Source organism: Anser anser, assembly GCF_964211835.1.
Source record: "Anser anser genome assembly, chromosome: 2".
Classification (NCBI taxonomy): Eukaryota; Metazoa; Chordata; class Aves; order Anseriformes; family Anatidae; genus Anser; species Anser anser.
Window position 1 is genome coordinate 23,312,461 of NC_139721.1, and position 26,707 is coordinate 23,339,167.

The 26,707-nt window shown below is 40.5% G+C and overlaps 1 protein-coding gene across 1 annotated transcript; it reads right to left on the reverse strand.

Annotated features, from left to right (window-relative positions):
- Positions 1-27: 27 nt before the first annotated feature.
- On the reverse strand, positions 28-26,663 carry POP1 (POP1 homolog, ribonuclease P/MRP subunit). The gene is made up of 15 exons (XM_083823340.1): positions 26,346-26,663; positions 24,115-24,297; positions 23,066-23,241; positions 20,259-20,507; positions 19,614-19,701; positions 19,125-19,300; positions 18,275-18,525; positions 18,046-18,139; positions 17,149-17,260; positions 16,070-16,189; positions 9,233-9,348; positions 7,713-7,904; positions 6,367-6,521; positions 5,173-5,514; positions 28-4,378 (listed from the first exon to the last, which is right to left on the reverse strand). Exons 1-15 carry the CDS (start codon positions 26,632-26,634, stop codon positions 3,679-3,681), a joined length of 3,243 nt encoding a protein of 1,080 aa, XP_083679466.1. The 5' UTR covers positions 26,635-26,663; the 3' UTR covers positions 28-3,678.
- Between the last annotated feature and the right edge of the window lie 44 nt (positions 26,664-26,707).

Below are 26,707 nucleotides of genomic sequence, written 5' to 3' on the forward strand. Positions count from 1 at the left end.
AAAGCTATTGCTTTTCTGCTTTTCTCAGGCTTAGCACTTCAGCAATGTGCCTTTGGTAGCTTATTTCCCCCCAGCTCTGTTCCTACTACCTACCTCACAGAAACACGTGAATGGATCACGTTTGACATGTCTGGCTCTTCCAGACTTTGAGCACTGAAAGCAAACTGTCATGCTGCATTTGACTACCCTCTGTGCATGTGTGTGCCACGAGCCCCCAGGGCTTACACCTCCATCAAGCGGCCTGTCACCCTGCCAATTATTTTCCCAGATTTGTTTCAGCAACCCCAGCTGCCTTTCTGCCAGGTAACTTCTTCCATTCCTTACACGCTGCTAAACAAACCAATTGCCCTGGACCTGCTCTGAACTTCCTTAACAAACACACAACGGTCTGGCAGCGGTCCCACAGCACCTCATTCCCCTCAGTAATCACCACTCTCTTCTGCAGCCTTATTTTCTGGATCTGCAGTGGTGAGGTATGCGCATCTCAGAGTCGCAAGGTGCTCGGCTTGGTGGGTCCATTAGTCCCTGTAGGCTCTCTTCGTGTACCAGGCAACTACCTTGCAAGGCATGGTCCAGGCTGGGAGAAAACCCTTTGCCAGGTGAGTCTCAAGTACAGTGTTTGTTCAGATGCTCTGGGGGAGCGCTATGTAAAGCTACACAACCAGGCAGTAGCAGTCAAGCTCTTCAGTGCTACAGATAATGCCAGAATTGCCTTCTGTGCTTCCCCTGAGCTTCCAAAAGCTCTTGGAAGCCAGGAATGAGAGCTAAGGGTTTGTGCTGGCATCCATTTTGAGAGAGTTATCTGGAGAACAGCATGGGAGCCGGACAGTTTATGAGTTTGGTTTTTTTTTCACTGGGTTTGAGTTTCCTGGGTTCCCAAAAATGCCTGTGTATCAGAGCTCATGGGAGCTGATCCAGATGCTCTGGGGCAATTAACCAAAGGGTAGTAACTGCAGCGAGATACAGCCTAAGAACAGATGTGTGCCACAAACTACACCTGATTCAACATGATGAACACAGACATACTGTCCAGCTGACAAAGAGATAACACAGGCTTAATTATCCACAGTTTGATTATCCAGTGTTGACACGGTTTTTATGACTAAGTCACCCTTGAGACACTCAGAATCTGGAAATCCCAACCACAGATAAAAATTTCCTTGCAGCTACATAAAGTCACAGTGTTTTTCTGACAAACTTTGGCTGAGAGTTTTGAGCATTTTTAACTTATCGGGCTTGCAGAGCATTTTACAAGGAGAGTGAAGTCTTAAGGCATAAATCATTGACTTAAAGGAAAACAACTGTGTAACAATATTACACGATACACAGAACAGGATGCACTTGGATTCCAGTTTCTGTTCATTGGCTCACCAGAGAGGAGGATCATAAATCAGAAATAGAGAATGGAAATCAAAGAAAAGTAACAGGAAGTGTCAAAATGAAAACCTGGCAGAAATTACCAATAGGAGGAAAAGAAAAAGGACTCCAGATGTTAAAAAAAAAAAAAAAGATTCAACGAACAAAAGATCTACAAGCAGAAAAGAAAAAAAATGATAGCTTGGGTGGGGGGCTTCTCCTCATTCTTTCTCACATACAAGCGAGGTCTAGGGAGGCAAGAAAATATGTATCTGAGAAGATGGGGGAGGCAAGGGGGGGGGGAAATAGCCATATAAACATCACCTCCCCTCTTTTCTTCCCATGAAGCACAACTCTGGAAACTCTGATCCTAGAAATATTTCAACTGAGCTCACAATTCAAAAGGTTCATTAAATCCAGGATTATTACCATGAGAGAACTTGATCAGAGCAGCCAGACTGTAATGTTTAAGGGGTTCTTTATTTCCACATACCTACGTGCTGCAGAGCTCGGAGTCACATGGCGAGCATGTGAAGCCCGGACCAGCACAGCACCAAGCCTTTTCCTCTGGGGCCATCTACCGGCAAAGCAAAGCAAAGCGGTGCTGGACCGGCTTCTCGGTGTGCTTCTGCCATGGTCACTTCACGAGGTGCGCTGCAGGAGAATGGTCACGCACCATTTCTCACGGAGCTGTACTCCAAGTTGTGTCGGAAGCCGTGGTCTTTCTGCAAGCCGGTGTGCCCCGCACGATGCCCACGGTGCGGGAGGTGGCTGCAAATCACCTTTGGTCACGGCGGCTGGGAAAGTGCTCAAAGTCCATCCAGCTGCACTCGCAAACTTGAGAAGTGAATTTATCATTCTCGTCCGGAAAGAATTAACAGGAAAATCCTCAACAAATGAGTTCAAGCCTAAATTAACTAGATCGATCTGTAAATCTTCCCATACTTCACTTGCGATCACAGATGTTCCCCTCCTTTCCCCAAGCATGTGTCCTATTTAAATCCAACTACGTCCCAAAATTTTAATAATTAAGGAGTTAAGGTACTCTAAATCCTTCCTCCAACAAAAAACTCCACCCAAGATTAATTTATTCACCTCAGACTTTTTCAAACAAAGCTGTGAGTGTATGAATTAAGTTACAGGCTGATACTTAGAAAGACAAAACCGTTAACTGATCCGTATTTAGTTTTTTAAAGAACCAAGCTGAACAGTAGACTCCTGAATCAAGAATAGATTACATTTTTATTTGTCATGATCATTTCAGGGTAAATGTTACCAGCTGGTATATACTTGTATCATGCTTCTACTGAACTACAATGTATTACTGTAAACTCGTTATTAAACTGCTTAACTCAAGAATGGCTGGAAGTTTAAGGCTATCATTAGAAAAAGAAAAAAAGAAAAGTCCAACCAACAAAACCAACTAACTAACCACGCTTCCCCACCCAAATCAAATACCTTGCTCCCCTTACCTGCCCCCTGCACACTTTACAGGTTTAATGACTGTTTGAGCAACATTCATAAACCCTACTGTAAATTGAGGAAAACCTCAGTCGCAGCACTTTCCATACAAAAATAAATTCATGTTTTAAGGAACCAAAATATCCCTACTTATTAACAGAAAATGTATGCTGACCCACCAAGAGCCACTGACATCTGAAAGGCTTATACTATCTTTAAAAGAGTTTTCTCTCTCAAAACTGAGAAATTGATATGCTTTACAATTTAAGAGATTCAGTTGTTACAATTTAAGATTATACAATCTTTTATTTGCATTTCATTTAAGCACAAAGCTTTTCCACCAGAGTACCTCACCTGCTTTCTGTGCTAGATTTGTCTACTTAGCTCTATTCCACTGTAGCCACGGACCCAAGGAAGCGGTAAAAGCCCCTTGCTATACACACAGGCCCAGATGGCATGTGCTTGTACGTGAACACCGAACTGGAAAGTTTCAACATATCAGCCATCTGACCACAAGATTTCAAAAACGAAAAATTTGTGATTTTCTGTGTAAGGACTGTTATAGCAGCCACTGCTCTGAGGTGAAAAATGAACTCTGTGCTTCTTAGAGATAAAGACGATCACAATCGTTAAGTTACTGTTACAAACCCTTAGCAGCGCAGACATCAGAAGTAATACTTGGTCTGTTTATGCATCAGTTATTTTCATGATAAAGTTACAAAGCTTTTCAATTGTTTCATACTCCTCAAGACTCCGGGACTCAGAAACACCTCCTCAAATTTGAGGCATCTCAGAAAGGCCACAGAAGACATAACACACATTCTTTGGTATTTTTGGCATTCTGCTGCATTGTAATGATACTTAAACCTCAATACTAAGTCTGGCAAATCTGTACTGTAAAGATGCTGGAGTTCTTAACAAAACAAGCCCTTTTTTATCTGCTGGCTGGCCATGTAACATATAAAGCAAACCTGTCAAGCTAACAAAACCCAGTGCTTCTCCACAGCCTGCAGCCAATGAAAAATCCCCTCGAGTGACATATCCCAGGAGACTTCTGGAGCAGTGCGAAGTCATATCTGGGAGAGTGTCTGGCCAAAGACCAAGTATGAGGTCTTCATGTTCCTCAGTTGTTTCTTTATCTAGAATGCTGGGAGGGTCACTTTCTAGAGCCTCCACATTATCTTTCTTCTCTTCCTCCTCCTCCTCCTCCTTTGTCATCTTCTTCTTCTTCTTCTTCTTCTCCTCTTTTAGCTTCTGTACTTTGTGCTTGAATATGTCACGATGCTTGGGTTCCTGAGGACCGCAGAAGAGTTTGTCTTTGCTTAAATGCAGCAAGTCATCTTCTGTTGGGATGCAAATCATGGCGTGTAATTCAGGGTTCCCCTTTCTCAAGAGAGACAAGTTGACCCATACGAGAGCCCTGGGATAGCGCATCAAGATTGGTAAAAAGACATCCTCAGTCATTTCCTTTTGTCCAAGTCGGGAAATAAGGCGGATTCGACGATCTTTTCCAGAAGTGGGATAGCACCAGGCTGCTACCTGCATTAGCAATTTCTTGCTCCTATTAAAAAGTTTTAAAAATAAACATCAAGGATAGTTATTAACAAGTAGCACAAGAGAAATCCAGAAACTCACTTATTTACAAGACCATGATCAAGGAAGCCCAGGGGCTTTCTGTAACCTTCTGAGCCGATGTTTGTATCACTCAGCACAAAAAGAACAGGGGTGAGTGGAATTCATGTGTTAGGGTACTTCTTAAGGAGACATTCCATGTTAAAACCTGCTTTAATTGCAAACACTTTAAAACCTTCAGTGACACTCATTCAGTCCTGAACTGCCAGTATTTTCTTCCTCTAGTAACTACACAAAAACGGGAGACCTGCATTCAGACACTTTCCAAACACTGTTGCTGCCCTCATGTGTTGCACTGAAATGCAGGAGATTCTATTTTCTTTGCAGATATGTAAGTAGTGCAAGAACCACCTGAGATGGTGCATTAGAAAAGAGTATGCAAGCTGATATACACAGCAATTTTTAAGTCACAAATATAGGCCTCAAAGCTCTGCCTGCCTAGAAGCAGGCACTGCATGTCAACTCCAAAATGTTAAATTCAAGACTGTTATATTTAAGATAATTCCTTACTTCATCTAGTCACAGTGTTTGCTGGAGAAAAACAGGACTTCCACTCAACAGCAAAATTCTGGTCCTCAGCAAAACTATTTAATCTCCTCCTCATTGTATTTGGATCAATTCATTCTCTCAACTTAATAATCAAAGCTGAGCTGTTCCTTTTCCCAATTCAATTATTTCTAATAAAGGAATGACACCTCACGTGGTTGTATCATTTTGACATACCTGAGAACAACAAAGTCTCTTGTCATAGCTTCATCTCTCTCACCAAAGTTTTGGCTGCCTGGATCATCCTCTCTCTTTATGGCACCTTCAGAGCTTGTGATTTCCATGGTCTCCTCTACCTCACCAGTCTCAGAGGAAGCTTCTTTGACCACTTCTGGTTCGGGGTCACAAAATCCATTCCCTTCAGTCGCACAGTGCTCAGAGTGTGGTGAAGAAGGGCAGAGAAATTCTTCTGAATCGTTCATTCTTCTTTCCCAGTTCTTCGTCAGCTGCCCCCAAGGACAGATGAAAGGGGACAGAGTGCCCAGCTTGACATAGTTTGCCCTTTTTGCAGGGGGACGCCTAATGATAAATCAAGTAGGTAAGAATATTTCTTTCCTAGGCCCTTATTTCAAATTAGGGCTTCAAAAGGCTAAATGCCTATTTTGCCATACTGATCTACGGTGTTTTGAAAACAAGTATTTAGAACAGAAAGCTACCTGTGCATTCACTTGGTAATCTCATTGACCAGTAACTCTGAAATTACACTTCTAGACAACACTGTTGTATTTCTGCCCTCTACATCCTTTCAGCCATTCTGGATACTTCTACTTACTACAACTGACACCACCGCCATTTCCTCTGAATTTCTCCCACCTCTGAATTTCTCCTACTTCTCCTTCCGAGTCCAAAGGGAAACCGACACCAGTTTGTCCAGAAGACACTTCTAGCTGACCCGTAAGTATGGTTAAGAGTTCTATGTTTATTGCAATGAAAACAAAGGCAAACTGCAGAATATCTAGTATTAAAAATAGTATTTAAAAGGTTGACACTGAAATACACCCCTTTGTTCACTTTATCCTTTACCACAGAATACTACTCTAACGTTCTGCCTTTGCTTTCTCTTCCCTCCTCCCATTTGCTGCTAAGGTTGCTTGAAATAAGTTGTTACGCAGCCTTCTTAGAGCCTTGTAACAGCATATGTCTGGAAATAGAAGGTTTTAGTTCATTTATACGGCCTGTTTAGCAGAGTCTTTCTGTTATGTACAGCTTGTATTTTTTTCTCTTTTAAATAATACTTGAATTTAAAACTCTAGTAAAATATCTTCATAAAGTCCAAGTCTAAATGAACACAACAACAGATAATTAAGGAACTACTTTAAGCAGCATTACTTCTTTTCCCATTCTTATGATCAGTCCTGAAATCAGTATTACCGTTTGAATTTTTCAAGAAGGGTGGCTTCCAGTTCTTTGGCAAACTGCATTCCCGCTGGGCAATCTGGGAAATCATTTGGAGTGTGAGGTGTTCTTTGATATTCAGAATGCTTTGCAGCCTCTTGCAAGCCACCAACTCGTACACCTCGATATATCTGTTATAAAAACCAAAACCCCAAAAAAGCCATGTTTGTATTGATTCCTGGTTACTAACTGAAACAAGACATTAATACTCCTGAAGCTACTGCCTTAAAAAATTGAAAGTACTGCTTCAGCTTTCGAAAAAAATCAACTTAAGTATGGTTTCCACAGTTCTAAATGATGACTTCAACAAAAATATTAGTCATGTTCTTTAAGATTGTTTGGAAAAACAATCAACAAAAATAAAGAGAATTTCACAGGTTCTGATCTTGTATGTTGCCAGGAACGTTGAGAGAGCTGGAGATGTTCAGCCTGAAGAAGAAAAGGCTCCAGGGAGACCTCATTGCAGCCTTCCAGTACTTAGAGGAGGCTTATAAAAAAGACAGAGAGTGACTTTTTTTCCACAAGCAGTGATAGGACAAGCAGGTATGGCTTTAAACTAGAAGAGGGAAGATTTAGATTAAATGTTGGAAAAAAAAAATCTTCACTCAGAGGGTGATGAGGCCCTGGCACAGGCTGCCCAGAGAAGCTGTGGATGCCCCATCCCTGGAGGTGCTCAAGGCCAGGCTGGATGGGGCTTTGGGCAACCTGGGCTGGTGGGAGGTGTCCCTGCCCAGGGCAGGGGGGTTGGAACCAGATGGGCTTTACGGTCCCTTTCAACCCAAACCATTCTATGAATGCGCTATTAATTTCATAAAATCACTGTTCAATTATTGTAATACAATAGGTGCCACTGCACCCTCTCCACTCAAAATTAGAAAGTTAACTGTAGAAAGGCACTGTAACAACCGTCTAAACATTCAAAAGTAGCATACTCCTAACAGCACCAAGAAAATATTCAGCCTAACTTCCAACTTTGCGTTTCAAGCTCCCCTCAAATCAGAGGCAACAGAATGTTGTCAGAACAGTGGAGATAGCCAAGCTGGAAATGGATTAGCAGCTGGCATCAAATGAGTTCTCTTCAGAGACATATGCTCTTGGAAACACAAAACCCAAGAGCTATAGCATTAGCTTTCTTTTCATAGTCCCCACGCTTCAAGCTTCAAGCTGCCACGTGGGCACAGTTATACCCAACAGAAGACTGGGGATTTTGATCCTCTGATGGTGAATTGATTACACCATGTGAAGTATGCTAAAATCAGTATTTCAAACCAAATGACATCATTTGTTGTATTTACTTGCCATTTCCAAGGAAAGTCACTTACAAAAGGAATCCAGAAAGCCATGCCCCAGCCCTTTGGTAGATAGATATCCCAGCCACTCCCCCATCCTGGTCGATCTTCTCCAGCCATTTTTCCTGGCTGTTGCACCAACAGTATGGGAATCTTAGACTCACAAGGACCCAAATCGAGCTGTGATCCAGGTACCAATAACTGGGCTCTCATTTGGTTTAAATCCTGAGAAGGAGGAGAAATTTCCCGTAAGTTAGTAACCTTTTTCCCTCTTCCAGATAACGTTCTGAGACACAGACATGAGATAACTTATGACGAGGAAAAATAAATTAGAAACTTTCTACACATTTGAATTGACCATCATTGAGGCACAAAATATACCTTTAGAAAAAAAAGTAAACTTTTTTCCCTCTCTTGTAACTTCCATATTCCTTAATGGATGGCAGGTATTGAAACTCAAAAGCAAAAATGTACAGCAAAGATGAGAAAGAAAAGCAAGTATTCCAACTTGATTCTTATAGATTTATGCACAAGACTAGACTGAGCTGGTGCTTTCAGAAAATCTGCCGATACATGGATAAAATCTGAACTATATCCAGGGAGATGGAAACAGCATTTAGTCATGAATCAGTTTTGCATGAAGCATGCTGGCACCAAGGCTTTGTCAATCACTCGTTGTTTTATTTCATTGTACAGCATTATGAATACATTTATGAGAAGAAGAACGCCAGACTGCAACTTTATACGTCCCTTCTGCATCAGCTGTTTTTGTAAGGTAAACATTACATTTCACAACAGCAGGAAGACCACAAAGACTGTGCTGATCCCATTATATGCTAGTGTAACATTTTGGAAGCATTTTGCTTTTTTACACTGTGGTGGTCAATTTGAAAGAACACAAAACTAATTTGCATCGCAAGAATATTTGGAGAGATGTTTCTGCCATATGAACATTTTCTCTTTGGGTTATAATGGTGCCAAAATGTATCACCTCTTGTGACTAGATCACCTTTTCGCCCATTCAGTTGTGGGTTGCTCCAATAGAAATGTCAAAATAGAAGGTTTCAAACCTGTAAGAGCACATTTAAAGCTGTCTAGAAATCACAGGTATTACCCAGAATGACACAACACAGCGTGTTGCAGTTCACGACCAGAAGGATCTACTTAGTCTCATTTTCCTTTCTTTTGTCAGAAGAATCCACCTAGCTTTGACTGAGGAGTAAAAGGACAGAGCCTCCCTTTGCCACTTTGTCGCTTTTTATCTGCTATACACGAGTTAAGGTGATGTAGGAAAATCCAATTCCAAATCTTTCAGGTAAATAAACCTACGATGATTTAGTCCTGTGGACAATCCAGTAAAGCTTTCTTTTAAGTGAATCACAAACACTGGTCATACAAGAACATTACATAAATGCTACAGAATAGACACTTAATCTCAGTAGTTGGATACTACTACATTAGTAAACTACTGCTTTTGGAGTTAAATAAGTTTCAGGAGTCTCATATATGGACCGTTAACCATTTTCTCCACGGCAATCCACCTTGTTAGTTACCTGCTCTGAAATTTTATTTTCGGTGACGTTCTTACAGATGTCCTGGTCCCAGATAAAGCTGTGAGCGCACTCAACGGGTACACCCTCCAGGTACAGCTGCCTAACTTTATCATTATCTACAAAAGAAGAGAACCTTCAAGCAAAATTCACATTTTTGCGGTTTAAATTTCAAATTATCGAAACCACTCCAATATGAGTACAATGAGCAAACTGGAAAAAAAAAAACACTACTGAGAGGTTAACAGTCATCAGAGTGTCTGGAATATATCTTAACACACATTTTCCCAAATACAGAACATGAAATAAACTACCTGTTAGTCTTAGAAGAATTAACCTTGAGTTTTCTTACAGACAGACATTCCTTAGTAGAAGTGACATCACATTTGGCAATGTTAGTTACATACTTAGGAAGCAACTTTTAATATTCTGGAATTTGGCGTTCCAGGAAAAGTATGCAGCTCACCCAGGTTTGGTAAAAAAGCAATGTTACAAAGTCTGAAATAAGTCCTAAGCACTTTTCAGATAAGTGAATCTGACCTTTAAAAAGTGTACATACAGGCAATATTTTTACGGATACGACTACAATGCAGTATTTATTTAGCACTAGCTTTCCACTCCCTGGATCATTTCAGGCTCTGCACTTCAAGGAAGGTTATTAGTATGTCTGCTTTGAGTATGTCTGCACAGTCCCACTGCATAAGTGAGTGTGTACTACTGAAGATGATAACAGTCCATCATTCGGGGTATTAAACCTACCTCTGCTTCAACTCCCCAGTCCAAACAAAATAGAGAAAAACTATGGGTTAAAAACCTACAGGTTAAAAGCATTCAGCATTCCATATATGGTACGCAGTGCACGCCAATCCATATTCTGAGTAAAATAATCCTTACCAACAAATGATACAACGAAGCTATTAATAGTTATGTGATTAAAACTCACTGCCCACTGAGTTATGTGATTAAAACTCACTGCTGCTCACTTTGCAATCTACAGTCTTACATATTAAAGGAACAATTTGTTTGTTTGTTTTTAAATAACGTTTTGTCTTTTGAAAGACAAAATTCAGGTAATTTTTCCAGTTAATGTGGACAAAGACTTGGTGCACAGAAGACAGGGATTGTTCAGTAGTCCTAACTATACAATAGATACTACCAAACATAATTGCAATAATTACTTGTTAAAAAAATACATACTGTCCATAGTAATTACAGTTGCAAAAATCAACAGAAACATTTAATATGGCAACACTCCTGATAGCCTGATGGCGCTATTAACCTGATACTTGCTAAGCATTCTTGCTGATAAGATACATTTACATACAATGATGAGGAAGAAATACTAAAACAGTAATCAGATTAGGGTGGCATTCCTTCAAATTAAGAAGGACTCTGCATTTTACTGTGGACATCTTCACAAAATTAATGTAAAGACTCCAAATAAATTATTACAGTTCTTAATTTAAAATAAAGATCCAAAATATAAATGTCATTTTGGGCATCCGTTCCAGGTACATGCACTAGCAGGCAATCACCTAATAGTTGTTTCATTTAGAACGGCCAACAGATCTTCTTCTCTACCCACTGGGTACAGACCTCTCCTCTGTACAGCACAGAATTAAGGTTTGTAGCAGAAGGACTACAACTGCAATGTACAGCACAGCAAGATCTAGCGGAAACAGAAAATTTTATTTTGTAAGGTTTCCAGTTTATTAAAACAAACAAACCAAACACAGAAAGAGCCATGCTATGGATGACAACTAAAAAGAAAATCTTTAGTCCTTGCCAATTTAGCCACAAGAATTCCTTCTGTGATCCAAAATTAAATCAATAACCTGAGGAGGAACCTGAAAAGGTTCTACGTTCCCAGAGGAAAAGCACGTTCTGTCTGGAGATACAGCAAATATCAACGAACTGAAGGAAGGAGAAAAAGACAGCAAAAACGTGAGTAGTTGTGGTAGGGAATTCCTTCCTGACTCTTAGAGATAACCAAGGTGAACGTAATTACAGGCAAATGGAAGGTAAGGGAAGGGCCTTTCCCATCTTCTGTACAGAAAGTATTTGTGAACATTAGAATCTCTTTAGGTTACATTATTTAAACATGTTCTACTTCCTTCAACTGTAAATTCTTCACTGTAACTTTTTCTGAATTATTTTTTTACCTCTTATCTCTATTACCACAGCTGAGATAATGCTATCCCTGTCATTCTTGGAGTTCTTTGGAATTCCTATATTGTAGGGCATGATTTATCTTTTTTTTTGCCTACAGTCCACCCAATATTCTCCTCACTACCCTAAAATCTTTAACAACATACATTCTTTTACCTTAATCTCCATTCAACCTGGAGAATCCCATCTCTCTGCAAAGCATACTGTAATTCAAACTGTAGCCTTTTCCTGTTTTCTTCACTCCACAACGTAAGATTTCTGGAGAAATAACCCTACTGATGAATAATTTGCTTATGATATTGGAAGTGAGATGTTGCAGCTAGTACAGGAAATGAGGGAGCTGCATTACTAAGCACAGAAAGCTCAATGACAATCAGCATGTTACCTGCATCTGCTGATGTCAAAGGTTGGTGCTCAAACAATACTGGCAGAGAAAAAGTTTTGTTTCATTTCATATTGTTGTTCTGATGTGTAACTGATTACCTTAGCAATCTTAGAAGACAGAAGTAAGGTTAAGAGTGCTTCTACTTGAAATTTTTCTTTCTGTCTGTGAGAAGCAGCAGCAGAAGCAAAAAAAAAAGTACTGTTAAGGAACAGTTTCACAGCGTGTATGCGGGGGGTACCAGGAGAACCAATGCAAAGGGCTGGATACCTAAACCACTGCAAGAATGTGTTTATTGGCAAAGAATCAGGCTCTGTGTTTGCAGAAGTAACTTTAGCTCACTTATCTTTCATGATGCATTCTCCTTATACGCATCTCATTCACTGACTGTTTAGAGGCTCCACCATACCCCATGCTGAGCAGCAGAATTTGTATTCTCCCATAAGACAGCAGCAGTGTATCAAAATGTCGGAAGAGTACTTTAAAACGGAGAGAAGACTAACGCTAATTTGCGGTCATGTAAGTACTGACCGCTTGCTGGGAGGCTCGACTTCCAGAAGGCATAAACCTGCTGAGAAGGCAGTGAAAAGTGATTTATTCACAAACTCTCTATCCCACAGCCTAAAGAAATGAGGTCAGTTCCGTGAATAAACACACAGCCCGAACCCATGCATATGCATTCAGGAGTGTGAGTAACTGGAAAAGACTGAAGTTACCTTTGGTTAACACGTCACCCACAGGGGGAAAACTACACAGGCATTACCTTAGAACAGCTTTTTGAAAACAAAATAAAATAAAAGGAATATGGATAGATCCATGTCATTTCAGAGATTTCACGTATGACAATCCACAGACAGAGATGAGGGCCGTAACTTACCTAAACTATTTGCACATCTGACAAGTGATGCATCTCTAAATTAGTAAGCATTTGCTACGAAAATCAATTGGTTTTTACCCATTGAAGAACAAGAGACTAAAGCAAATATACAATCTGCTACCATAAGCAGTGTCATTTCGATCTTACTAATATTAATCCCAATAGCATTGGAATGTCCAGGAAGCAAAAAGGGGAAAAAAGTGTGGAATAGAGCAAGGGTTCCTTTTTATTGCTCAGTCAACGTGACATGTCATTAAGACAAATGGCTAGTACCATTTCTTACATAAAGGTCATCTTACCACATTACCACATCTGAGTAAGGTTATATCAAAACCAAGGCTCAGAAAGTTTATGTAGTTCTAAGGCTCGTAAAAAGATTTCCTCTTACAGAAGGAGCAAATTAAAACCATTTCAATGGAATTACAGACCTCATCTTCCATCAGTGGATCAACTATCTAGAATAAAGGCCTAACTTTTTTTTTGTGGGTGTTACTGTGGAAACATTGGTAATATCATTGCCGTAGTAATGTATATACTATGTGCCAAGATTAAATTCCCTCATTATTTTTGTTTAAACAAATTGCCCTTCATAAATTTGAAGAGGAGGATAGAATCCCTTCCTGGATCACTCCTCACAAAAGAACCAGTGTAAGCAGGACAGAACCGTTTGGAAAAAATGCTGGTAAAACTGGTAAATCAAACTCAAATAACCCCTGGGAACATGTTGCTTTTGATGACATTCTTGCTGGATATTTCAGTAATATGACTCCAAGTGTGGACAATAATAGGGTTCTGGGGAAGAGTGCAACACTAAGATCAGTATGCAGTGATGTCATTCTAGACATTTATGGCTTACAAACTTCAAGTTAGAGGCGATCTTTCTGCATCGAATGGCCTTCAATAGTTTCTCCTCCGTTTATTTAATGGATTTTTAAACTCCTGCAAATCCACCAGGCAATCAAGGAGGTTGATAGGAACAAAGAACAAATACAGTTGATAGATAGAGGCAACAAAACGTGCAACAAAACCACATGCTCCAACAAGATCACAAACTAAGCTGCACATAGTTTCAGGTCCTGAAACAGTAAACAGTGTGAAGAATGGATAATGCCTGCAGATAGAGAATAGATACAAAACATATTTTGCACAGTAACTGATTATGCCTAGGCTTCCTTTTATTAGTACAGATGCAATTTTACTTTTTCTTCAAAAACACTAAGAATCAAAAGCATGTGAAGGCTTTCCTTGACTAGAAAATTATAAAAGTATCTGAGTTTAATAAACTAACATGGATAGATTTTCTAGAAGTTTTTCAAAAATGTAACTTCTCTTAGCTACTTGAACAAGTAAACCGATTAAGGCAGAGATACAGCACTGTTAGTAGCTGTCACATAGTCAATTACCAAGTCAGGATGGGAACAAGAGTCTTTGGAGAGTAACAGTAGCCTCTCTTTTCAACTAACACTTGAGGCTGAGAGGAGAGTGGTAGTTATATCTCAGTCTTGAGGTTTCTAAGTAGGAGAGATGAACTACCACACCATAAGATTTAGCCACTGCACATGTAATGGGTACACAGCAGACTGTGAATAACCCTCTAAGTCATCCCACACAGCATTAGGAAGTCATTCAGGTGGGAAACATGGAGAACAGCAGCCATTCCTGTTCCCTCCCTACTGCTTCTTGTAGCAGGGCTGTTCTCTCCCTTTCTGCTCCCTTACCATGATGTCCTTTTGATTTTCTGTTAGAAGACAGCTGTATTATCTATCTACCTTCATTCTTCTGCTTACTTTTAACCTATCTGGTAGTGATGTGTCTGTGCAACATCAAGTCCTTTAGCGGGACCTAAATTAAAAGGTATCTCACACAGTTTACTTTTTCTTGCTAGCTGATCAAGGGCTTTCTCCCTCACCTGAATAGAAGTCAGAGAGGGGAGGTAATATTTTGAGCTTATGATAAAATAAAATTTAAAAAAAATCTCAGGAACCAGAAAGTGACACCAGATTTTCTGAATGTTTGTGGTTTAGAAGATTTTTTTTTGCAAGTAGAAAGACCTTGAAGATGGCCATTTCTAGCCAGCCAAAGAAAGACAGGCATAGGTACCTACTTCCTCTTGTCTCCCTGCCCTACATCATTACTTCTTTACCGTGTCTCTCCTTCCTGAGGGACGACCATCTCTGGCAGTGGGACAGAAACTGCTATGTGCCTTTTCCACTGCTTAGAAGCCTTCCACTGAACTCGCCTTCTTGAACGCATCTTCACAGACATGACAAGCAGAATGAAAGGGAACAGACTACTTCTTGTGGTCGCTAACTCCTTTACCAGCTCAAACAAGTCTCTGTAAACAAGTGGTGTATAGCTCACCTTACTCCTCGGGACGAAGGAACCAAAGTAGAGGTCACATATGCAGCAACATTTCCAACACGAACATTAATGATGAGAATGTAGCTAAGCAGAACTAATAAACAGAAGAAAGGCTGTTCTACATACAGAGGTTAAAATAGGAGGATATAAGAAAACCTGAATAGGAAGAGTTGTGCTAAAAGAGAGCTAAAAGATGGTAACCTAAATCAGCATTCAACCTGGTTTTCAGTGAAAGCTAAGGCTAGATTATTCTAGTATCTTGTAAACACACCACCAAGGAAACGAAGTATTTTGAAGTCTCTGGCAACTTCACTTGTCTTGTTTGCTAGCTGACTATTCTGTTTCTCACACTAAGTTAGCCAGGCTGTGTCCAATCAACCTAATTGTAAATGCCTACACAGCACTGTACACAAATCCCATTGTGTATGTTCTTGCACGTTTTTCAAGGACGTTCAAATCCAACTGATTTTGTATTTTTCACTGAAACGTTGTGCAAGTCAGCACTGAAATGAGTCTACGTAGTCACCCATGCATCTTTTGTTTTCAAGGAAGATACCGTCTTGACCATTTGAAATACTAACCTTGCAATTTATTTTTTTTCTCCCTAGTGAATTTGCAAATTTCACCATTCAAAGACTATAAACCAGAAACAGCAGGCATCTTCTTGGAGAGAGAGACAGCACCTGGAAGACTAAATACTGAACAGAAACTGAGCATCTTTTAGCACCTGGTTGGCCTTGCCAGGATTCGAACCTGGATCATCTGTATGGTCAGACAGAGGCTTCCACTGAGCACAAGACCAGCTTTGGTGCACATCCCTCCCTCACAATTGCTGTTCTAAAACCTATGCACTCTATGCAATTTTCAGGCTGCTTCTGTTCTGACAAGGCAAGTAGAAAGAGGAAGGAAACATTCTGAAAGCTAATGCTAGAGGAAAACAGCAAGAAAAAAAATCAGTAGAATATGACAGTAAATGAAAACAGAAGTGTAGAAAGAAACTGAATCTCTTGCCTTTGTCAGTTTCACACACAATATAAGCAAGGCATTTTACCTTGGTATTTTTCAGGGTCTGGCATGGCTTTTCTCTTCTTTTTTGGCAGATTTACTCGAGGATCTCCAACAGTGAGGCCCAGTATTGTACCTGGTGGCATTTCTGATGGTGAACTTATCCCTTTAAAAATACATAGATGAACACTGCCATGAAACCACAAATAAATTTGCAATCTTCTTCTGCACTGTTATTTTGTGCATTTTTGCCTGCAGGGATGTGACACCACTAGAAGCCAGAGATGCAAGCCAGAGTACTCAGTTTAGCATGTTTTGAAAACTCACCAATGCTTGTTAAATGTCCAATAACAAAAGACAACAACAGCAGCATAAGACTTAGTCTGCAATTATACTTATGCTTATCATAGAAATGAGGTCACTCGCTCAACTTAGACTCATATTCATCCTTTACGTTTGGCACAACTCTTAAGTAACAAACCTTTCTTTTCTACTTTTCTTCCAGAGAAAGGGAAAAAAAAATGTTATTTTTACCTCATCTTGTCCAATCTGAGGCTTAACTGCTTGAGACTGGGGAGCTTGAGTATAATTTGAGATCTAACATCACCAGCTCTTTATCTGCTTTCAGAGCTAAAAACTAAGATGTTGTTTACTTTGTATTTTACATCTCAGCCAAGTAAACAAATGCTCATTAGGAACAAAAACATGCAAAGCAAGACAAAATGCTTTCACTTTGAGCAGGAGTCTACCATGTTATCTGAGGAGGCAGTTTACAACTTACTGTCTTAAGTGTGTGTATATATGTGAGTGATATAGTCCAACATAAACTATATCCCATCAACAACTTCAAATCCAAGTTCACAAAGACAAGAAACAAGATTTATCTGTTTAAGAGTTTGGACTACACAGAGGACTTAATGTTCCCTTTAAAAAAACATCAGCGTAGCTATCCTCAAACCTTTGACATTGTCACGGTAATTACCTATATACATACTCACTAGCATCACTATCTTGATGAAGAAAAAAAAAGCCTTTCCAAATCTAAGCCAACTTGTTAGCATGCCAGTTTTGACCGCTAGAACCTAAGAATTTTCCCTTCCTCCCATTTCACCCATGCCCAAATACCTTCTAATAGCTCAAAGATAGCAGTTTGACGTTGATGAAGAGATACTTTTTCAGAGTCCTTGCAGTTTTCTACCCACCACTTATTCAGTTCCGATTCTGAATCTGCCATCTCCTGGAAAACAACACCATCTAATTAACTCAAGTAGTAATTTAGTATTTTCTATCAGTACGAATTCAATCTCAGTTTGTCTTAATCACTATGATTATTTTCTTCCGGGTTTCAAACCAAAATCATTTATTTCTGATGCAGCTTATTCCTATATTCCACTTTATAATACCCTCCAATAAGCACGTTCAATTTAACCTGTGTTCCAAAAGTAAACAAAGCAATCCACAATCCTTCCTAACTCTGTAGTCGGTAATTTCTTATAGAAAGCCAGAAATTTTATGGCCTTCTCATGTTTGCTGCAAGAGACAACAAAATCCCACACTGAAACCACAGAGATGCTACACGCCAAGAGGTGGACAAAATACTAAATCCTGTAGAAATTATGCATTTGATTTAAAATACAAGTCTTCTATACTTTTCATGCCTTGCTCTACAGAGTGCTCTAGCTTGTTGCTTGAGAAACATGATCTATAGATCGCCAAAGACAGCATGAATTATTCTAGACCTCTCAACACAATGTGTCCCTACTAAACTTTCAGAGCCCACTCAATAGTGTCATAGCTTCTGTGTTCTTCCTACCCACACTTGAAGTCCATACAGAGCTCCTCCTGAGATCAGCATCAGTCAAGGGGCTCAATATAGAGAAGCTAACAGAGTAAAAATACTTATTTTAAAGGCTAACCTGTGTAAGGCTAGACAGTTTGTGATTCTTTCTAGCAAAAAGAAGTTTGCGCACCCTAGAAACCTTATTAAAGCTACAGTAGTATCCAACTTGCTATTTTCCTTACTGTTTGGAGGGAAGCAGCTTTCAGGGTCTCTGTAAGGACACACTGTGATAGCGGGCCGATCAGTCGATATCTGAGAATCTCCATAGTTCGATCACTGAAACAGAGGGAAGTTTCACCTGAGTGTATGCTTGTACAGCACGCTTTTTTCCCCCCAGTACTTTGTTAAGCTATAATCCATCTACTTTTAACTGGTTATAGGTCACAGTTTCTGACTCTACTGTGAACAAACCTGATCACAACACCAGTAGTTTGTGAGATCCATGAGTAGGACTGCAACGGATCTCTAGTGCCATCACCAATTATTTTTTTCACTGGCACAGTTTTTTCTCCTTCTTTATCCTCTTTCTTTCTTTTTTTGCCAAGGCTCACAACGACATCCATTTGTTCTTCCTCTTGAACTGATGTTGTAACTGGCTCAGGAATACAGACTTTTTCAGGCTCTGAACACTGAAAAATTTCTTTTAACTCATTCAGTATGTCCTAAAGAGAAGTCAAAAGTTTGGATTAGGAGGATGAGCAGGGCATTAGAAAGCTTAAGTACAATTTTAAGAATTACACTCTAGCATTTTAATTTCTTATAAGGATTTAAGGGAATGATCTTCATTCTGCTTAAGTCCATGCCTTACTATCAAGTGCTAAATGTAATACTGTTGCCAGGAAATTACTGTCACTCAAATTAATGGAAGAAAAATTGCAAGTGTACAGTTTATTTTATTTACTTATTGAAGTTCATAGCTAAGAAGCAGATTATGATTACCTGTGATGACAGCAACCAAACAGCCCGTCATGGGTGGCAGTGAGAAGGAAGCAAATCAAGCAACAGCACATTGTGAACGTACCCCAAGGAAAGTGTCACTAGAAAAACTTGAACAAGCTCACAACAAAAAAACTCAGAGGCATGCACCTTAAGAACAAGTTGCAGAACACAAATATGGTCAGTGTGAAAACAGTGCTGTAATTTTTAATTCCTAAGGCCAAGTACTACATCTGTCTCTTCTACACCTTTCAGAAAGTATCTCCAGCATAAGGAATAGATAATGCATGAACAAATTGGAATTCAACTATGAAAAACAAAATACCTGTTTGAGAGCTGGATGCATCCAGATCCATAACTGTCTGTTTTCAGACCCATCCCTGGGTTTCCAAATAAACGTAACGGGACCAAGCGTATCCTTAGGATAGCGATCTGCTCGGTAAAGATTCAGGGAACCCTGGAATCTTCCAGACAGACAACGCGCCACTCCAAATGTCAATCCTGAAGAAGAAGATACTTATTGAAAAACAAAATTGTTTAAGAAACAAAAAAAAAAAAAATGAAGTTCAGTCTGGCTGTTAAGACAGTACCAAATAAAGAAGACAATAATAATTCATTTACTACAAGACAAATGAAAATAAGAAATCGTGGTCCTAGTATAGGACATTTTAATCATGTTTTCCATCCAAAAATCACAACTAAGTATCAACTGTTATTACTTCTCAGACTGCTGGCATATTAAGAAGGGAAAAGGATGGGTCAACCTTTGGTCTGTTCAGAATCTTAACTTTATTTCAAACTAGTTAAATTTTACCTGTGTCAACACTACATATTCGAGCAAGTTGCTTCAGAAGCTCATTCTCTTTACCAGTCAATTCCAGGCAACAGTAATATGATAAATCCTGAAACAACAGAATAGTGGTAAAGTGAGAATAACTCCTGCAAGTGAACCTGGCAAGGAAAAATCAGATGGAGCTCCATGATTTAAGCTGTAGCAGTATTTTTTCATTCACTGAAATCTGAGTCAAAGAGAAAACATTTTCCTTTCCAACTTAACATTGCTAGTTAAAGGACAGCTGTCAGGCATTTCTCGTTCAAGAACCAACCTTCCCCTTGAACCAAGGGATCAGAAAGGTCACACAATAAAGCACCTGTCTTCAACAGCACCCTGCTCTGGAAGAAGATACAGGGATTCACTTAATTTCTAAGCTCTTATGGTTGAAAATGGAGTATTTCAGTCACAGTTACCTTTTTAATACATAAGACTCTTCTATAGGCTCACCTTGTTCTCTTTGATGCTCTCCACCTTTCACTGCAGTTATGAAATTATTCATTTCATAGCTAGCAGTTATTAACGGCTGACACAACATTACTTCAAAGAGACAGAAACACTTATAACTGAACAGTTAATTACTTCAACTTTGCAAAATAACAAAGAAAACAGATGCAAACGTGGTACCTGAAGAAGGCAGTGATTTGTCATGGCTCGGTAGCAAGCCCTGTAGCACTTCTCTGTAGGGCTGTCTCCTAAACAGTATCCCCATTTTTTTACCATATGAAATCTCTTTGCATGCCAAATATGCGTTTCCAGCCAAATATTCTTTCTTTGCCTGCGATTAAACTCTGCTACCAAATTCACGTGGCGCCTTCTAGCCTTGCGACATTTAGTCTTTGACTGTTCTTTTTTCTGATGTACAGCCTTCTCTGCCTGTTTTTAAAAGAGAGGACATCAAAGTAAATCTCGAAAGGACAAACTTGTGTTGAAGAAAAAGGTTAACATATACAAGGATACAGAAAGCATTAGCATAATCTAAACTATACTTTATCCTGATGTTATTTCTCCATAACTCTACCACTTCATTTGAGGGTAACTAACAGATGGAAATTTTATATGCAAGCCCCATCCATACAAGCACATCAAAGTTTGACTTGAACCCACAGTTAAACCAAAATCCCCAGACGTTCAGAAACTTACCAGTGAACAGTAAGATCTGTTGGGTGGTGAGGCCCTGGCACAGGCTGCCCAGAGAAGCTGTGGATGCCCCATCCCTGGAGGTGCTCAAGGCCAGGCTGGATGGGGCTTTGGGCAGCCTGGTCTGGGGGGAGGTGTCCCTGCCCATGGCAGGGGGGTTGAACTTAGATGATCCTTAAGGTCCCTTCCAACCAAAACCATTCTGTGATTCTGCTACTTCCTGTGCCAACATCAGTATAGCCACGTGAACAAAAGAACATGATACTTGGAAAACCTCGAAATCTGAGCTTGTACAGAAGCAGTATGGACTCAAAGACTGGCAGGTAGGACCTGAGGATTGTTAGAGTCTCTACAATGTGTAGAAGCAAACAAGAAAGGGCCGTTGGTGATGTAAAACCAAATTGCTGGTAACGACCCAGTCAAGAATAGAATCACTAAGAGCAAATGCATGGCTGAAGAGGAAAGCTTGTCTCTCCAGTTTTTATTTGTCTTTCTGTGAAGAGAAGTAGCAGAAAGAAATAGGGACTGTAGGGGAAAAATAAATAAACAAATACTTCTTACGATGCCCATTGTGGGCTCGCCAAGAAATGGCTGACAACAGACCATCAGTTGTAAGGGTAACAGCAGAGGAATGGGAACGCTAGAAAGTCACTGCCCTGAGCAGAGGAAACACTGAAATGACCCACGATGTCAAGGCAGACAGGCACAGAAGAATAAAACAAGTTCCAAGTCGCGATCACACTCATGTGATTGCCTGCAGAAAAGGCAACAGAAGCCACTGGGACAATGGTACGTAACTGATTTGTTCAGAAAGACAACTAGAGAAAAAAGTGATGTGGTACTGTAGACAAAAAATGCATTTGTCTTCAAACTTGTGAAGAGGTAAGAGAGAGTCTAGGTAAGTTTTTGCATGAAAGTGGTCACATTAAAGGATCTAAGAAAACAAAGAAAGTGCTGCAGAATCAGAACAGTAACTTTGAAGAAGCAGACTTCGAACACCAAAAACTAATAGGCAGAACCTTTAGAAAGGGAAATGGCTCAGAAGACACAAAAGCCCCAAGAAACCATGAAACAAAAAACCTGCGTAGGCACACAAACTACACAAAAAGACCCGAAGAGAGAGAATAGAGCATAAGAAATACAGCTACATGACCTCAAAAATCCAAGAATCATACGAGTGAAAACAAGGATGGATAAGAGTGAGTATATACAGAGAAGTTAGAAATGCTTCCACATGAAATGAGTTAATAAAGTAGGACACAAAAGAAGAAATATAAACATGAAAGAAATCTAGATTAACAAGGACAGAATGTGTAACCATGCAAAACAGCCCATGCTGTTTATGCCAAACTGTATAAAATCTCATCATGACTAACAAAGCAAAAAGAATGCCAACCAGAGCAATTAAAAAAAAAAAAAAAAAGAGATGCAGGTTATGAAGGTCTAATAAACCACACCCTAAGGAACATGAGCAGAAGTACTTGAAGCAATTTCTGAATCATGAATCTTCGGGAACTCGGAAGGAAGGGGTAAGATCTCACAGAACTTGAAAAAGGCAAAGCTAGGGGGAGAAAGCGTGCAAGAAATATGTCAATCAACCAACCTTAACGCATAGAAAACTTATCAGGAAAACTCATTTGATCATTTTAAGAAGTGTCCAGAGAAAGTATAGTGATCAATGACAAACATCAGACAGAATCAGACAGATACCTTTTTTTAAAATACATATTAATGTCGTAGTGGATTAGGAGCAAGTAGCTACACAGGAGCATTCTGACTAAATGCTGAGATGCCGCTCCAAAATGAGTTTCATGAGAAACCAGAAATACTCATTAGCAGGTCTGAAGCTGCATGCAGCTGCCAGCTACTCCAGCGTATGTCAGAGCTGTAACACATGAACAATTGCAGGAATGAGCTGTGATGGTTTGAGTCCAGCAGGGTCACATCTCAAAGCAGTGGCGGGTGCAAGCTAGGCAGGTGTTATTCAGGACTCCTGGAACCCAGATTCACCGCCCAAACAAACCCTCCTGCAGTAAGGGTTCTATCACTACTCCAGTAACTTTTCAAGTTGTCCAATAATCACAGAGACAAGTTGTTAGTGAGATCTACCTGAGCCACCATCTAAAACTGAGAAGTTTCTGCATTTTGGATCCAAATATCAGCCAAAGTTTGTGTACCCACAGAAGTTTTGCAGACCAGCTCAGGTCTAAACATTAACAAACGTACAGCTGAACACCATACACCAGCTATGCCCACGATACAGTTTAGCAAATACTATCAAAACACACTTATACCTCTTTTCTGGCAATCTCTTGCAGCCTCCTGGGTAGGCGTTTAATATTGTGACTCATAGCTCGCCTTCGCATGTGCCTAGGTAGCGTCTGGAAAACTAGTGAGTTTGAAGACTTTTGCGTAACTGCTTTCAACATGGCTTTCATCTCAGCAGCACGAGCTTGAGCAAAGGTAGACACTGCAATGAAAAGAACCGTATCAGAGCACGACAAACGGCAAAAATCAAAGAAGGGGACGCTACACAAATTCCTGAACTCCCAGCGGAGTATTTCTGCTACATCCATCCAATGACTTCTTGAGGTAAAAGAAAATACTGTGTACTGTCTATTACTGAAGTAACAACTATTCTTTAGATATTCTGAAGCTTACATATTTATTTAAGCACATACTTGGACATGAATGACTCTAAAAAGCTGTGGTGTAACCAACAAGTTCTATTTGCATCAAGTACTTCCTTACTAGATTAGAGTAGCAATGTTTTCAGATGGTACTAAGAGAGATGTAAAAGCTTCATCACGGAAAAACAGGAAGCAGTAGTCGTATTACATCCTGTTTTAAAATGATCAAATAAAGAGCCAGAGGGTGATTTTGTTTTATACTTACAGAAGTGTATTCATTATCATAGCACTGCCACATTTTGAAAAACTAATTTGTCTCTTTGTTCTCCTAAACAAATATTCTGTTAGAAGAAAAGCTGTCTTTAACTCACATCATGAGCATAAACAGTTTCACTGGCTACATTAAAAACAGATGACTGTCAGTACTCATTTTATTGGTAAACAGAAAGCAAAATGCACACCCCTCATCACAAGTAAGTGCAATTTTTCAACTCAGAAGTCTGAAAGGACTCACTGAACAACATCTGGTCGTTCATTCTGGTACACAAGTATATCTGTATTTTGGAGAAAATCAGGAAAAACAGAAGACCAAATGGACACACCGAACACAGCATCAGTTCTGATTTTTGCTATTTCACAAAACCAAAGACAGACAGCACACAAATAGCAGCAGGCTGCCCTGGAAATTGTGGCCTTTTTTTGTATATACAAACCTGTTATGTATCTAGGTATTTCCTCAGAAGCACTCTGGTGTCCTCCTTGCCATCCTCCTCTCCCTCTGCCTCTCTCTCCTCTATTTTGTTCTCTGGGAAAATACTGGTCTTTCCTGTAGGGAGGCCCGGATGACTGATGCGCAAATTTCTGCTGTTGATACTGCTGCTCGGAACGAACATCTCCTGAAGGGTTTAGAAATGAACAGAGGTAACAGAAATACAAAGTCATCTGAGCAATGGATAAATGCTAAACCATCCTTTCTAATACGATTACATTACACACATCTCCTACTATATTTAACATGTACCTGAAAAAGTCATGAGAAAACAGAAATAAGTTCTTTTTCATCAGAAGAGACAAAAAATTTGAGCTGCCCAGCAGCAAGCTGCGGTAGATTAAGGAGTTTTTACACATTTTGAAAATGGTACCCAACCCAGACTTTGCCTCCAATGCTCTATCAGGCCCAATAAGAAAGACCTGATCAAAATCAGCCTATACTGACCGCCATCAGTAGTGGTTCTTATTATTGCCTAGTCGGGGTTTCAGTATGACACCAGCAAAGGTAATATTTTACCCATAACCATATGTATTTTTGTCTAGTATCTTCTAGCTTAAATAAGTCTTGTGTGTGTATTTCTATTACAGCAGTAAGTAAATTCAGCATGATACAGTTATGTTGGTGCAGTAAGTTACAGTGCACACTCTTCTGGTGCAGGCATCTACATAAACATCAAAATTAAATAACAAAAATCTAGAGAAATACCCCTCAAGAGGGACAAGCACCTTAACAGCATTTCAAGGAAGTTTAAGAGAGCCTTGAAGCCCATAGTGAAGGATGAGCTTATATTCAACCTACGCAATTAAACGTTGGTTAGGATTTTGGGTGCAACTTGATATAAGGCTGTCAGGCAGCTCACGCTGGGTATCCGGACTAAAGAGAGCCCATACAGCCATTTCTTCCAACCCACCCACTGCACCAAGTCAAGTACTAGCAGGAACGCAGGGCCATACATTTCAGGGAGCCCCTCCACTGATAATCATCCTGTGTCAGAGGGAATGGGCAGGAGATTAAAAAAAAAAAAAAATCAGTTTTCAGGTTGATGAGCTTCCTAAACAAGTTTAACGTATTGTCCCATAAATTCTGCCACTGGCATGAGGAACACACAGCCTGGAGGAGCAGATACCCCTCCAGTAGCCTCAATTTAAACGAGCTTAGAGCAGCAAGGAACCTCCCTCTTCTGTTTCAAGCAATTGTGAAACTGAAGTTTCACGTTCAGCAAGAATGCTGTTCCAGCTCCTGTAACCAGCTCAGAAGCAACCACACATTATGCAGCATATATACATATATATGTATATATACGCACACTTTGGGATAGAAAGAAAAGTAAGTTCTCATGTGGAATAATTCCCTGATCTGAGTTTGCCACATGGCTGGGAGCAGTACTATCCAGACAGTGAGGTAAGGGTGGGGAGGAAGTAGCTGGGAGATAGGGATGGAGGCTGGAGCCAGCAAATTTGTGGAGACCTACAGCCCAAGTCAACTGAAAGAGGAGAGCTGAATGGCAACTAACTCATATCACAAACACACCTTCCACTGTTAGGTTAGCCTAAAAATGGAGGAACTGAATACTTTAATAAGATGGAAAAAGAGCGTTTCAAAAGGTAGTGACTGATTTAACACCCAAAGAAAAATCAGATGATTTTAGGTATTACATAGATTCATAGTTTTATAACTCTTCTGTATTTTTTTCCTTGTTTCTGCAGAACTAGCCCCATAAAACCAAGATACTCACTAACACTACAGGATAACGTTATGCATATGCTATTCAGCAGGGCAGAAAATTATAACCACATAATCTTTTAAGTTCCTTACTAAAAGGAAAAGGCAGAAAGCAGTGTTTAATCCGATAGCACTGCTTTGAGGACACTGCAAACCCCTCAGCCGGGGCTGGCCATAATTTGCTGCATCATCCTGTCTGCCTCAGCACCGTCCGCTCGATATGCAGGAACATTTAAACATCATTTTTTCACCCCAAAATAGAGAGGCAACGCGCCAACCTCCGAATGCTGCGCTCTTTGTATTTTTTCCCCAAAATAATATAGGTTAAAATAAAAGGAGTCTAAGCCTGACTGAGGCGTATGGTCCAGGGCGTGAGGTGCCACACGCAGACCAGGAGGCAGCGGGCAGGTCCCCATGAGGAGCCGTGAGGGGACCCTGAGGGGGCCGTACCTGGGGGCGGGCAGGGCCTGAGGCCGCCGGCGAGCACGGATCCCGGCTCAGCAGGCATGGTGACGCTGGCCGGCTGGTTCCTCATCTTCTTGGCCCGCTTCTTCTCCCTCGCGCCGGACATGGCCGCCGGGGGTGAGAGGACACACGGGGAGCAGGGGAGGAGGACACGCGGTGCCGGTACCGGCCCCGGTGCACGCCGCGGCCTCGCCTCACCACACGCCGCCTCCCGAGCACCACAGTGCGCACGCGCACCGCGCCACAGCCGCCTTCCTCGGACTACATCTCCCATAAACCCCTGCGGCGCGGGGCGGGCTGCGGCTGTGGGCAGGGGAGGGGAGGGGAGGGGAGGGGAGGGGAGGGGA